The 15814-nt window shown below is 41.3% G+C and overlaps 1 protein-coding gene across 1 annotated transcript in view; it reads left to right on the top strand.

Annotated features, from left to right (window-relative positions):
* PARD3 (par-3 family cell polarity regulator) overlaps window positions 1-15814 on the top strand; it is a 377491-nt gene that overhangs the window by 159639 nt on the left and 202038 nt on the right. The window contains 1 exon segment of the mRNA XM_024766062.1: window positions 1262-1489. Coding sequence (XP_024621830.1) covers window positions 1262-1489 — 228 coding nt within the window.

Genomic DNA, 15814 nt, shown 5'->3' with positions numbered 1-15814 from the left:
GTCTTTTTAACAGTATAAGTGAAGAACTAGTTCTATAACCTGGATTGCCCAGCTTGGGGTGGCTGGCATTTCAGCCATCTAGACGCTAAATTAATCTACCTCTGAGTGCCAGGTCAGGCAATGATGGATGAGGTTGTCATACCTGGTTAAAGAAATCCATTTTGATTGCATTCTAAAGCTTGGTTACCATCTTGGGACTTCCTGCCCTAGATCCTCAAGTCACAGAGCCACATTTTTTTTTTTTTTTTGATATTTATTTATTTATTTGGCTGCACCGGGTCTTAGTTGCAGCACAGGGATCTTCGTTGTGGCATGCAGGATCTTTTTTTAGTTGCGGCATGTGGGATCTTAGTTCCCTGACCAGGGATTGAACCCAGGCCCCCTGCATTGGGAGCGCAGAGTCTTAACAACTGGACGACCAGGGAAGTCCCCAGAGTCACATTTTTAATCCTCTGAATTCTCCCCTGCCATCCTGTGAAATTTTCTTGGTAATTGTGATGTCTTGTTCCTTCTGTTCATCACCTGTTTCTCTTTGCAGGCCTGGAGATCTAAGTACTCACATCCAGCTCTTGAGTCCTCACTCCCTTACTTCTCTCTCTCTCTCTCTCTCTCTCCCTTATATAGTTTGTTTCTATTCACATCTTGTGTTGCTTTTCCAAGAGAACTACCATTTTCCAGAATTAGGTTTCTACCTGGTGCCAGGGTGCCCTGTTTCTATTGGTGACACGTGGTCTCCTGTGCTTTTCTTACTTGCTGAGTTGTCCGAACTTGCACCATGATGAGGAAAAGGCTTGATGAAACTCATTGAGGTGAAAGTTTCACTTCCATCTTGTAAATAACTTTAAACTGCCAAACAATGATTTCAGCTACATTTTGAAGCTTACTCTTGGTTGCTTCCCTTAGCCTTCTCATCATTCTGCTTTTCAAATGAGCTCCTGGGTTATTCTGCCTCTTTTATATTATTGACATAACTTGGAGCAAATGATTTGACAAAGATTTCATCTGTTAAGCTAAAAATGGAAACTAATAACGCAGTGTTTCCTAATGAGAATAGAGAAAATAGACCTACTTTAATACACATTTGGGAAAAGTTAAAATTAGTTACTGTTACTTTACTTTTTATATCTTGCCACCCACATTCCAGAAGTTGACGTTGAGCAAATAATTTATGTGCCTGATATTTTCCACAATTTGTAGATATTCAGACATGTAATTTTCTCCACTCATTCTAACTAAGATTTTGTTTTTGCAAACCTCCAAGGTTCTCCCAGCAGAGATGTGGGGCCTTCCTTGGGTCTGAAGAAGTCAAGCTCTTTAGAGAGTCTGCAGACAGCAGTCGCTGAGGTGACTTTGAATGGGGACATTCCTTTCCATCGCCCGCGGCCGCGGATAATCCGAGGAAGGGGATGCAATGAAAGCTTCAGAGCTGCCATTGACAAGTCCTATGATAAACCTGTGGCAGATGATGACGATGAAGGCATGGAGACATGTAAGTTTACAATGTCTGAAAGAGTAGCCATGCCAGGCATCGCTATAGAGCAGCAGTTCTTAAAGTGTGTTCCAGGGAACCCTAGGGGTTCCCAGCATCCCTTCAAAGGGATCTAGGAGATCTAAATTATTTTCATAATAAGATGTTATTTACCTTTTTTACTCCTATTCTCTCACAAGTGTACAGTTGGGTTTTCTAGAGGCAACATGTCATGTGATCTTGCAATAGACTGAATGCAGAGAAGATAGAAGAATCTTTTCAGCTAGATATTAAAGAGATTTGCCATTGTTCTTAATAATTGTTTTTGGAAAATACAGTGGTTTTTTTGTAAAAACCGTAATTTCTGTTAACATGAAATCTATAATTTTTTATAAAGTAATTTGTATTTTTTAACTTTCTCAGTTTTAGTTTAGTAAATATTGATAGACATAATCCACATAAAATTTTGAGTCCTTAATAAATTTTAGGAGTATAAAGGTATCCTGAGACCAAAATATTTGAAAACCACTGCTGTATAGTATGTCTTTAATATATCTCAAATGAGTACATGTAACCATCTGTGATTTTGATAACATATTTTTGTTTTGTTTTTATGAATTACTCTTGCTTTCCTTGAACTGAGCTAGCAAGACATATTTGTGTGTGTGTATTTCCAAATTGCCAAATATTTTAAACCAAGATTATTGAAAGTCAAAGGTTACCATGAATGAGCAATGTGTTTTCCATAGTATATTGAGAAAAAAGTAACATTTATAAATACGTACAAACGTATGCTTCAGGGAGTCGTCACTGTAGTTAAATATTTATGGTATAAAAATAGCCATTCAATTTAAACATAAGGAAGAAACTCAGTAGTGTATTTACTTAGAAGAGAAAGGACTAGAGTCCTAATAGAAAAAATTGTTGATTAACTTATATTGTTCATATCTAGTAAATCACATTTTAGTTTTCTAGCTTCAAAGTGACTCTACCCATCTAACCATTGTAAGAAAAGCTAGAGGGGGGGAAAAAAAGAGAAGAAAAGCTGGAGACACCACTGCCCAAGGTTAAAGCAGAGATCATTTAGGTGGATTGTAAACAATTACAATTTAACTTTTGGGTGAACCACTTTGATCACACGTACCTAAGGAAGACTGTGCTGGGGAAGGAGAGTTTGAAATGAAAATCACATTCTGAGGAGATTTAAAGCAAAATTATATAATCTTTGCCTATCAGATATAATGTGTTTCGGAAGATGAATATTTCTGCCATAATGTAACACACAAAGCAAAGCTTAGGAGAGGATCACTGCTTTCTCCCCCCAGGTTTCTTAGTCTAAATCTGGACAGTGTTGACTCCATGCAGCCAGTGATTTCAAATATATGCAGCTCATTGTTCCCAGATGAAGAACGTATTTCCTATTTTTGCTGCCAGTCCTGGTCTCCAAGATCCTGAGTCATATGAGCTTTCGACCCTCTTGGGTTTTTCCTGGAGTATCAGTGGTTCCTTGCCAGCCTTACCAGTATTACTTGTGCTGCCTTTCTAGGGTGGGGACCCTATATCACTTAGAGATCTTGCCTCTGTCCTGGGTGCATATTTAATAAGAGATACAGTGCTTTGGCACCTCCATATTTGTTTTTGTAAGCACAAATTATGCCTCTGAGCTTTTTTCTTGTTCTGGTTAAAATGTTATTTAAATTCCCTCATAAATGCAATTTTCTCACATATATCACTTATTTGAAATATGCAACAGGGGATGGAATAGCTATCAGTACCAGGCATGTTCTTAATTCTGTAGCCTCCAGAGCTTTCCACTGGTGTGAACATCTAAATTTGTCCCTCTATAAACTTAGTTTCCTTTTTTAATTGGAAAGAACAGATTTAAGTATTTTATTTGAAAACTTTTGTATTCAACTATCATCAAGACAAAACCAAGTTAATAGACAAACTACGATTTTTGAAGGGCAGGGAAAGTTCTGGACGAGAGCTGAGAGAGACACTGTGACAACGTGCACCTGTGACCACAAAGTGCTGGGTTTTCCCAAAGTCCTGACTTTAGGATGTATTTTTCCAGACCAGTCTGGTGAACTTTGGATATGGCCAGAGAAAGGCAACTCTTCTACATATCAAATGTTTGCAGTGCAGGTTGTCAAAACAGTGTGAGTAGGGTGACGTGAGCCTGGGGTCCAGATGACTTACATCCCATCCACATTCTTCTCACCCATTTGGGATTTGGGTCAAGTTGTTTAACATCCTTGAGCTTTAATTCCCTCACTTGTAAAACTGAAGCTTTGGACGCCCAGGTCATTGATGCTCAGATTGTGTGTGGTGGCGGCCAGTGAAGAGTGGAGCCTCGGTGGTCTCAGGGAGTCGGGAAGCACATGGGCACCTGAGTGGGTGGGCTCTGTCAAAGTCACCAGCCCCCCACTGTCGCCTCAACAATCGTGTTGTTTATTGATTTACTTATATTTTTTGAGGGGGGTGCCGTGCGGCTCGTGGGATCTTACCCAGGGATCAAACCCGAGCCCCCTGCAGTGAAAGTGCCAAGTCCTAACCACTGGACCACCAGGGAATTCCCAGTCCTGGGTTTGTTTTGTTTTGTTTTGTTTTGTTTTTGCGGTACGCGGGCCTCTCACTGTTGTGGCCTCTCCCGTTGCGGAGCACAGGCTCCGGACGCGCAGGCTCAGCGGCCATGGCTCACGGGCCCAGCCGCTCCGCGGCAAGTGGGATCTTCCCGGACCGGGGCACGAACCCATGTCCCCCTGCATCGGCAGGCGGACTCCCAAACACTGCGCCACCAGGGAAGCCCTAGTCCTGGGTTTTTAAAATCACTTTTCATACATTGTAGTTCTTTATCAATTTTAAGTTTAAAAAAAAGGAAGTTCGCAGTTTTCCAGAAAAAGTTTGAAAAGCTCCGGTTTAGATGGTTCCATTTCTCAGGTCCTTTCCAGTTTTAACTTTCCATGACTCTGTTTCCCCCTTCACTTACTGACCTCGGTCCTGCCTGCCTGCTTCTCTCATTGTCTGTAAAGTCCACGAAGAAAGACACCACCGTGTCTTATTCCTGCGTAACCAGGCTCAGAGCTCGGCAAAGCATTGGAGTCAGTGACTGTTTGTGACATCAGTAAATGGACTCCTGCTTGACTAGCCCCACTGTTTGTGAGAGACACACACCCAGACACAGCGAGCCTCGGGCTGTGGCACTCGGGGCAGCAGTGACATTTCACTCCTCCTGCTTGTGTCCCACGCAGGACCTGCATGTCTGAGACCTCCAGTGCCTCAGCAAACCGTTTGTTTTTCTTTAAAAAAAAAAAAAAAAAAAATCTCTCAAGGCTGGTGTTACTGCTGGTGGTCATGAGACTGTCACCTTTACATACGACTAGGTACAGGTGTGAGAAGGAAGCCCCGCTTGCCTAGCTCCTCCTCTAGTTCCCTAAACACCATCCTTTTCCGAGTCAGGCTGTGGATTCTCACAGTGTGATCCACACACTCTCTTCCACTGTCTGCATTTGCGTTTCTGCTTATGCTCTTCATCCTCTGCTTGTGCTTCTCCCTTGGGCATCCTTGCCTGTGCATCCCTCACCTGTGCGGCCTCGCCCGGCATCCTTGCCTGTGCATCCCTCACCTGTGCGGCCTCGCCCGGCATCCTTGCCTGTGCATCCCTCACCTGTGCGGCCTCGCCCGGCATCCTTGCCTGTGCATCCCTCACCTGTGCGGCCTCGCCTGGCATCCTTGTCATATGGGAGCTGTCCCCGGCCACATGTCTAGGCCCTGCCGTCCTCGTGCTCTGTGGGACACTCCGTAAAAAAAGGACCTTGTACACAAGGGCCTTTCTTTTACGGAGGTGGGACTCAGGGGACTCGGTTATGGCCGCCGTTAAATTAAAGATGCCGAGTCACTGTTGAGCGGTGCTCTGTAAGAGGACCCTGTCTGGGCAGACAGTCTTTGTTAGATGGCTGTCCTGTGAGGATGCAGTCCGTGCACCCTAGAAACATGGGGGCGGCATTACCTGTACCACCCAGCTGCCTGTTTCTGTCCCGTGCAGCCCTTTCCCACTTTACAGGAAAGTCGCTTAGGCAGAGGCCTGGTTGAATGCTGTTGTCAGTCGGGTCGAGGTCCTCCCCGGTGACTCTCTTTCATGGCTCGGAACAGGCTTGCCTCTTCTCAGCAGCATCGAAATTGTGGCATGCACACAACAATGGGGGCCAAGAGACTGGGGCGGGATCCATGTGGTATCTGGTATCTGTCATCTTCTGTAACACTTACGTGCTTCCTGTGGAGATGGCAGAAGCCAGTGTTTTTGTCTCTCATTTAATCCATCTGGCCTCTCCATGTTGTGTGTGTCTGTCTGGATCAAGATGGAGCTTTGTATTCTGGGACCCATTATCTCCGAGGTCCTACCTGTGTTTGACAGGTCAGGGCATCTACAATCTGCTCCCTCTTCTATGCAAATCACACTCCCCGCCTGGCTCCCAGCAAGCAGCTCCTACATCCCCTATAATAAATCAGTTTCTGTTGAAACCAAGAACATGGACGCTATATAACATTGCTTTGTTTTATTTTTGAAAATATAGAGTCCCATTTTTTTTTCTCTATTAAAAGTTGCCAAATTGTCAGCCTTACTGTCAGTTCAGTAACAGCTCTTTGTCTGGGTCAAGGAGGTGAAACAACAAAACCAAAGACTGTCCTATTAATTGTACTTCTCAATTTTAAGATCGATCCAGTTTACAATTTTAAATGTGAGAACTGTATGCCTTGAAAACATAGAGACAGATTGCTTTTGAGTAGCTTGCCTACTTTCTTATAGTACTCTTAACAGATCAGAAAAAAAGCACTGCTCTAAAATATACATAACTTAGGTTAGCAGTATGAGATTTGAAGAAACTGAATTTATGTTAGTAAATCAGCTAATCTGAAAGCTTCCAGGAGAATTTTTGTTTATTTTATTAGCTTCAAATAGGATATTGCATGAATATCTCAGACTTTCTACTCTCAGCATCCTCCACATTTCCAGCCACCTTTTGTCATTACATTTTGAGCAAAAAAAAATGCAAACTAGGTTGTTATCTTAAGACACCCCATTAGGTTACTGTTCATCTGTAGTGGAAGAATTCAGTATAGGGGTTTCAAGGTCGAAGTACTTTGTAAAAGATTTCCCATTTGATTAATCTACCTTAATGGATAATTGGGTGTTGATCTATAAAAAAATATTTGTTCTGAAGGGCTGGGAATAAGAATAACCTATCTTATCCTCTTATGCCAATTTGTATACCTAAGTATCTCTTGCAGTTTGAGAAAAGGAGCCTTGCTTTTAGGAAATTTCTGAATGCAGTAGAGGTGTGAGCATGTGAAGTAGCTGAAGCTATCTATTCCTTACATTTCTTTCTCTAAGTGAAAAGTAAGTTAAGCTAAAAGTATGATGAAAAGTCACATCTGAAGTGTTTGAATTATAGAATCCTCATTTTAAGCATTTTTTTAATAAGGAAAAAGTATGTAAATAGATGACCAAGATCGTACTTAGGAACAAAACCATAGAATGCATGCCTTCTGATTCGTAGTCCTGTGAGTTTTCTAGAATATTAAACAAATTTCTGAGTGGGATAAGCCATTACACTGAAACTACTATAGAGTATGAATGAGTCGTAGTACCTAAAATCTGATATTTAAGCTCTAAGTCCCTGAGGGGCTGTGGGTGGTTCAACCCAGTGGATAAACTGACACTTGAGAAGCAGTGTGGTTAATGGTTAAGGGCCATTGTAGTGCACAGGTTACCACGCCACCAAACCGTGGGGGACCCGCTCAGCCCATGTGGAAGTTGAGTGGGGTGGGAGAAGGCTTCCCAGAAGAGGTATTGTTTTAGATGAGTAATATTGCTTGAGTGGTCTTCAGTGGGTGCGTAGGAAACATAGGGAGCCAGGACCACCTCTGGACCGCCATCATCCCGTTAAGACTCATGTATGCGCTGCGGGTGAGGGCATGGTGAGGAGTGAGGTTTAAGACGTAGTCAGAGAACAGATCACAGACAGCCTCGTTTAAATCATTTTTGTTCATACTAGGGACCTTAAAGAGCATTTGAAGAATTTCAAGTAAAGGAATACGCTTGTTAGGGCTGTATGGGATGGCTTATTGGGGATGGGATGGTAAGTAGCAGTGTTGGTGGCAAGACTGGTTCTATGATTGTAATGCAAGACTCCAGGTGAGTAATGATGCTTGGCAAAGCCAGAGGAAAGGGAGAGACTGCATTTACATGCTTAGCGTCTCACATGTAAAGATGGATGATGATGATGTGATTTTTCTCATTAGTACCTCCAGGCCCAGAAACTTAGAATCGTCATCTCACTGTGTAATCACTCCATTACCGAGGTTTCTTATTTTTTCTCCCATGAAATCTCCTAATTTCTCTCCTTCTGCCCATTCTAGCCCCAATCCTCATTTTTTAATATCTGAAGTTACTATTTAGGATCTCCTAACTGGTCCGACTGTCTCTACATTGGCTGAGTAAGCTCTGGGATCACACCGTCTTCACAGTCCTTCAAGCTCCCGTGTGCATTCTCACCCAGACCATGCACCGTCTGTGAGGCTTATCTTCTCACTGCCCTGACTGTCCCCTACCCTCTTGTGTACATTGGACTGTCATCTTCCTTCTTCAAGACACTTGTTCCCAAGAAATCTAGTTTTCCTTTGACTTTCTAAAGCCCCAACTGGGTATGGACGCTCCCCGATTTACGATGGTTCCGCTTAGGATTTTTGGACTTTACGATGGTTCGAAAGTGATGTGCATTCAGTGGAAACCGTACATCTAACTTTGAACTTGGATCTTTTCCCGGGCAGGTGATATGCAGATCCTCTGTGGAGATGCTGGGCACTGGCAGCAGCCGCAGCTCCCAGTCAGCCACGTGATCACAAGTGGAAGCAACCGATACACTGACAACTGTTCTGGTTTCCACTTTCAGCACTCTATTCACTAAATTACAGGAGACATTCAACACTTTGTTGTAACCTAGGCTCTGTGTTGGATGACTGAGCCCAGCTTCGGCTAATGTCAGTGTTCTGAACACATTTAAGGTAGGCAAAGCTAAGCTATGATGTTCGGCAGGTTAGATGTATTCAGTGTATTTTTGACTTACGGTATTTTCAGTTTATGTTGGGTTTAACAGGCCGTAACCCCATCGTAACTCAAGAAAAATCTGTATATAGATGTATCTGAGACTTTTTAATATAAAATATTTTTTTAACATTAAGAAATTTTGTGGATCTCGCAGTTTGGATTGTAGGGTATGGGAGTTAAGAACACTGGCTTTTAGGAGACAATTGTTTTGCTTTCTCAGTAAATAGCAAAACAGAGCACTGCTCTCCATTCACTGTTTCATCACATTTGCACATTTTTATGTTGTTATTTATTTTTGTTTTTTCACTTAAAAGAGTCAGAGCAGTGGCCTGGACACTCTTTCCTTGACACCGTCATTTTTTTGTATATTGTTAAAATATACATTTGACACCAATTCAGTCCTTGATAAAAATAAAATTCTTAGTGGCAGTTCCAACAGCAGGGTTATGAGTGCTACCATTTTCATTGTGTAGCCAGTCCATTGGGTCTGTTGAAAGGAAAGCGTTCAGCTTCTTTATACATTGTCCCCTGTGCACAGGAAACAGTGTCTATTGTGGACCATCATTTGTATGTGAAAATCAATTATACACTGAAAGCCAATTTGCAAGCGTTGGGAACATGGAGGGTGTGGTCCTCATTGTATTTGTTCTGCAGCGTTCCCCTGGGCAGGGGGGATAGTGGAGGTGGCATTCTACCAGGATCTTCAGGAACATTTCACCTGTTTGTTTGGAGGGATGCATTAAAGAAAACTTTAGACTGTGACGTAGAAGTAAAGAATGGTTTTTGATAATAAGTCTTAAACTCTTTGGAAGTGTGGTTTTATTGTTTTTGTCTCTCTACTCCTTATCCCAGTGTAAACTAAGAGGTTGGCTTTTTTTTTTTTTAATGAAATAAATCTAATTTTAGAAGAGTGGGTTTTAGGAATCATCTATTTGAACATTCCTCCAGTTGCTGAAAACCCTTCTCTAAGCCTGCTGATAAACGTCACCCACTCCCTTCATGGCTTTTTCTCCTTTCACCATCACGTTCTCTGTTCTTCATAATATCAGTTGTTACTCCCACCCCACATTTTAGTATAAAAGCTTCTTAATTCTTCTTGCCAGCTTTGTGTGTGTATGTGTTTTTTTTAAATGTTCTGAAAAAAGCTAAGTTTTTCCATTGCCAAAAGCTCATCATTCTAATGTTAAAAGTCAGCGTCCAGGAAAGCATATCCTATTATTCAATACCATCTGTGTCACTAGCTGTTCATTTCTTACATCTTTTCTTCCTTCTCCAAAGTCAAATATTCAACTAAACTAAGAAACAAAAATAATATGTGTATACATATATAAAAATATATATGTATATCTATTTATTTTATTTATAATAAAATGTTCTCAAATCCTATGCAGGATTTGCAGTGCCTGGGAGTTCAGTCCTCATTTATTTTTAGTACATTGTATTTTACCTAACATTAGTCAGTAGAAATTGGTAGTGGTCAGTGGATTTGCTAAGTCTAGTGAAATTTTCCAATTACTAATGTCTCACTTTTTAACTCACTCATTTTAAATTTTAAGCAGATAGATTCTGAAGACTGCGTAATCCTGTGTCCAGTTATTACGTTTAATCCTTTGTCTTCCAAAGTAAATTGGAAATTACTCAAGAATATGTGCTTCTATTATTAGATATTCCTAATTCCTAGAGTAGTTCTTTCTAACCAGGGAACAGTAAAGGATGGTTTTCATATGATGGGCTCTTTGTTCAGTCCGCTCAACAAATATTTAATAACACTCCTTTGAGCTGTGCCCTCGGAGAAGAGTACTTGCTCACTGGCAAATAAGAAGTAATGCTGTCGTTTTCATTTTGTATTCCTCTGTTTTGTGTTTCTCTGGATGTTTGTACCAATTCATTTAACACTAGTAACAAGTCTGAATAAATAATTCTAGTAAGATTGTCAAAGCTGCCTAGAGTGACATTAACCGCTAAATCTTACACTTGTGATAAACAGTACTGTGGTTATTCCACAGCTGCTCTGAGGTTTGATTTATATAATGTACCTGTTAGGATGCTTTCCGCTGCATTTAGTAGAAAACCCAGCTCAGACCAGCTCATGAGGAAATACATTGTCCTACATAACTGGTTCTAGAGTTGGGTAGCTTCCAGGATTATTGATTCCACAGCCTAACGGTGTTATCAAAGCCCCGCCATCCTTCTGACCCTTCTGCCACACTGTCCACAAGTCAGCTTAACCCGAGGGTAACTGCAGGGCTCAGAGGCCTCGTGCTTTCCTGATTACGTCCAACTGAAGGGAGTGAGCCATCTCCCCACGCATGGAATATGTCCATTCGGGGTGATGGGGCCATTCTTGGACTAATAACATTGGAATAATAAATCAACAGGGGCAGGGGCCCATAGGTTGGTATAAATTTAGTAATGAATTCACCCCTTGAAGCTGGGTTGCATTCCTGAACACAATCAGAGTTCATTAGGAAGAAGAACTGGAGAAGTGGATTTGGGATAGGCAAGCAATGGAGATCATTCCAGTCCCAACAGTAGTATTGCTTCTCAATGGAAAAAAAGACCATGTGGCTTAGAGTCAACTGTTGACAATGAAATGTGTGTGATGACGAAATCGAAGTGTTTATTTATGGCAGAAGCTACAGAACTTTGAGGTTCAATTGACGCCTAAGGTCATTTTCTCCATAATCCTTACCATGTATGTGCTCAGTCTTTTCCAAACTTCTTGGTGACCCGGTCCTAATGTGATATCTTGCAGAACTGAGTAGCTGAATTTGTCGCATGGACTAGAATTTTAATTGAGCTGTATTTGCATCTGTTGAAAACATGGTAATTAGGTATGTCTTAATTATAGAATGTGCTGCCTGAAAGAAAAAGAAGCCGCTTCACGTTATACCTTCTTTAAAAAGAGAAACTTGAAAGTATCTGTTTTTATAGGTAATCACACGGGAAAGTAGCTGATACTGCAGTGCACAGAGCAGAAATGTTAGTCAAAAATAGAAATTTCCATTTGTTTGGAAGGAGGTAATCATCTTTCTTTGTGCAGACTATCTGCAGAAGGAAAGCAAACAATCTGCAAAGAGCAAAATTAAGGAGAAAAAATGTAAAATTTATATAGCATTTAAAATAGTCAATTACCTAAATGTAGGTTTATGATTAGTCTGTGCATTGTAATTTATTGTATGAACGCAATCAATCAAGCCATTTACGGATGATATATTACCAGTCCTTTTCTTACTTGAAAAATTGTTTATCTGAATATCTTGTAGTTTAAGAGAATAAAAATATTTTATGTACCTTATTATAAAGCTAGTGTTAAATGTACAAAGACTGGTTTTAAAACTGAAAACAAAATCTGACTATCGGTGACCTTGAATACATACTTTTTTTTAAAAAAAGTAAGCACGTGTCACCAATTTACTTAAGCTTTTAAAAACCACAGTAATTCTGCATAGGGATGGGGTAAAGTGAGATTCTTATTTTTCTCTATCAAATAATTTTAGCGTTTGAAGCGTACACAATGTAATACTCTAAAAGAACATCTTATGTTTATGGGTATGAAGGCACATATTGCTAAATATTTTTAATTAGTTGGCATTCAAAGGGGTTCGTTACATCAGCACACCCCCAGAAGAGTTTCTGTGATAGTGTATTATCTAAATCAGAATGTTCAGAATAAGCATAAAGAATTCTCAAATGTGCAAGTACGATTGTAAAACAGTCCACTTGCTCGGGGCAGGAAACTGAGCGAGGAGTTTTGATTTTATAAAATGAGGTTACAAAACCTGAAGTTAATAAATGACTTAATACTAATTTTCTCTGTTTCACCCAGTTTAGAAAATAAGTTGTTTTACGTACACCAGGAAATGATTGTGAATATGAAAGGAATTGGCAACAAATGTGACTTCAGCATATAGTTCGTTGTGAACGCGCTGCCTTTATCCTGTGATGGAGCCAAGAGCAGACATATGTCCCACGTGCCTCTCCCAAAACTATTAGGCAGAAAACTAGCAGAATCGCTACTGATCTTTCCATTCATGATTTATGACAGTGGTCCCAGTGGAAGACGAAGTCTTTTACATGTATTGAGCTCTTTTTTTTGTTTGTTTATGGTCTCAGACATTGTAGGGGGCCAGGCAAGCCACTGGATAATATGTAGAGCCCAAACAATAATTGCGTAAAACTCTACCAGAAACTGACGAGAGCTTAACCAAGCACAGAGGCCTTCCTGGGGTTACTGTTACCGGGGTGTGGCATGTGTTGTCAGGCTTCATTAGAGGAGCGTAGACATTGTTCTGAAGCTAGAGGATGGTGATGTGCAGAGGTTGGATAGAAGTTTGTCTGGTTGGGATAAAGTCACAAGTCAGGCTCACCTGTAGTCTTCCAGTTAAACAGCCATTCACGGGCAGCCACCGTCTGCTCAGCAGTCCTCATTTTAGAAGTTTAGGGAATGGGAAACGGATCTGTGATCATATCATATGAGAAGTGCAATAATAAAAGTTTGTACAAAACCCTATGGACGGATAGGTAAAAGGAGTTTTGTCTGCGAGACTTTTAGAATAATCACCAGCATCCATTTATCTAACTTGAGCGTACCGGTAGACACACCTGGGTTTTGTAGTTCCCGGGAACTTTTGAGAACTGTTTTATCCTGATTTGGTCCATTACCTCAAAGTTGAGGCCACACCCATTTCCCATAATGTGGAAGCCATGGTTTACCATCAGTTAGAGCACAGCCAAGTTCAAGGGTGTTTTCAGACAAGATGCTCCAACCCTGCATAAGCTATATTTACATTTTCTTGGGGAACGCCCCTTGAAAAGGCTACACAGCAAGCCCCCCGGGCCAGGACTCTTTCCCTGCTCTCTGTGTACCACACAAAGATGACAGCCTTAACTCAGCATTTATTTGTAAGGCTATGGATTTTCACTAGCAATGCCCATCTGAAAGCTGTAACTGGGTTTCTCTAACAAACCCGTACAATTCCTTTTCCATATGAACTGACAGAGAGGGAAAGAAGCAACTTTTTAAAAAGCTGCCTTGTCTCTTGCAAGAGGAGAGTGGCTTCCAGTTAGATACCCCAGTGCAGAGGGAGGCCAGCCTTTCTGCTCATCTCTGTGGTTGTGAGCCGGTCCTCGAGTCCCTGTGCACATTTGATCGAGCTTCTGGAGTGATTTCCTCAGTAGCAGCTACAAGTCACGGAGCTGAATGACTACAGGATTGACAGTGGGTTTCTTGAGATGCAGTGCTGGCTGCTGGAATGATCTTCTGGGCAGACCGTGGAGTGACTGGATGATAGATGACCAACATCCATGCTGTATGAAGCGTGGAATTGAGCAATCACAGAGTTGATCAAAGAAATGCATGAAGGTCTGGCTGAGGTACAATTGTACCAGAATAAAATAGTAGAGCGAGCCCCACACCGGCGGTGTGCTGGCCCCAAATCTCTCTGTTTCCTCAGCAAGAAATGGAAGAGGTTGGTCTGAATGACCTCCAAAGTACCTTCCGGATTTAGACACAGTGGTATTTTTACTCTTTGGCTGTACCCAGGGCATGACCTGCTGGGATGGGAAATATGTTGGCTTGTATTTTTAATCAAATGTGAAAACAGAAGAATTCTACACTTTTTCTGTTATTATGTTAAATAATTGGCACTTTGTAAAAAACTGAATTACTTGGTTATGGTTGTGCCATCATTTGATAGCATCTTCTATGATCTGTGAGGGTTTAATAGCAGAACAAAGATACTAAGATTGTTTTTTAATTTAATTTTTATTTTACATTATAGTTGATGTACAATGTTGTGTTAGTTTCAGGTGTATGGCAAGTTGATTCAGTTATACATATACATTATATCCATTCTCTTTTAGATTCTTTTCCCATATAGGCTATTACAGAGTATTGAGCAGAGTTCCTTGTTCCCTGTTGATTATCTTTTGTTTTTATTTTATTTTATTTTATAAATTTATTTATTTATTTATTTTTGGCTGTGTTGGGTCTTCGTTGCTGTGTGCGGGCTTTCTCTAGTTGCGGCGAATGGGGGCTACTCTTGGTTGCGGTGCGCGGGCTTCAGTAGTTGTGGCACGTGGGCTCAGCAGTTGTGTCTTGTGGGCTCTAGAGCTCAGGCTCAGTAGTTGTGGTGCACGGGCTTCATTGCTCCACGCATGTGGGATCTTCCCGGGCCAGGGCTCGAACCTGTGTCCCTTGCATTGGCAGGCAAATTCTTAACCACTGCGCCACCAGGGAACCCCTGATTATCTGTTTTATATATAGTAGTATGTGTATGTTAATCCCAAATGCCTGATTTTCCCTCCCCCTGCCTTTCCCCCTTGGTAACCATAAGTTTGTTTTCCAAGTCTGTGAGTCTGTTTCTGTTTTGTAAATAAATTGATACTAGTATTGTTTTAACTGGTCTTATTATACTCTTGATTTTGTGTGTTGCTAACTCAAGTGCTGGTGGAGAGGCAAGGCTGAATTTCCTTTGAAGATATATTAATTTGATCTAGAGGTTAGTTCTTTGTGAAAGATTTCTAACTGTCTTATATATTTCTCTGTTAGAAGAAGTGGAAAAACACTGATTCATACTTTATTTGTTGATGCAGGGGGAAAATGACCTCAGATTTCAAGGGGTAATCTGGAACCCCAATAATTCTTATTATCAATATATTTGTAAGAACAGCTTAAGCAGCTAATCTGGAGAAAGCTTTATGAGAATGGCTGTTGATGTGTGCATCTATTGCTTCTTAATATAGACATTCCTAAAGTTCTTTTGTAGGTAGAAACCTACTCTAGTTACTTGTCATTCTTTCAAATGCAAAAAGTTGGGGGTATGCCCTTGGACCACATGCTTACTAAGTGTCGCTTCAAAGGATGGAACATCGTTATCACTAAGCAGAGCTTTTATCTGCAAAGTTCAAAGGAGTGTGAGGCTGTGGATTTATGCCTTCGTGTCTCCATCCACCTCTGTTCACCTGCCATTGTGTCGACCGACATGCAAAATTATTTTGGATTAGAACATACAGGGGCGTTGGCTTATGACGTTGGCCTTTGAATGACAATATAAGGAAAAGTTAGGCTGTGAAGATCCAGTTTCCTCTACGCAGAAATCACAGAGGGTCATACGTATTTGGGAGGCTGAGGAAAGGAGTCCTGTGCTGACGTTGGTGTGCTGACTAGGGAGTGGTGCAACTGAACAAATTGGTCAGCGGCTGGGGTGGAGCGACATCATCCTCACCCGAGAGGA

This window comes from Neophocaena asiaeorientalis, unplaced genomic scaffold, assembly GCF_003031525.2.
Source record: "Neophocaena asiaeorientalis asiaeorientalis breed wild unplaced genomic scaffold, Neophocaena_asiaeorientalis_V1.1 scaffold217, whole genome shotgun sequence".
In the NCBI taxonomy this organism is placed as follows: Eukaryota; Metazoa; Chordata; class Mammalia; order Artiodactyla; family Phocoenidae; genus Neophocaena; species Neophocaena asiaeorientalis.
This window is presented reverse-complemented; position numbering and strand designations above follow the sequence as displayed.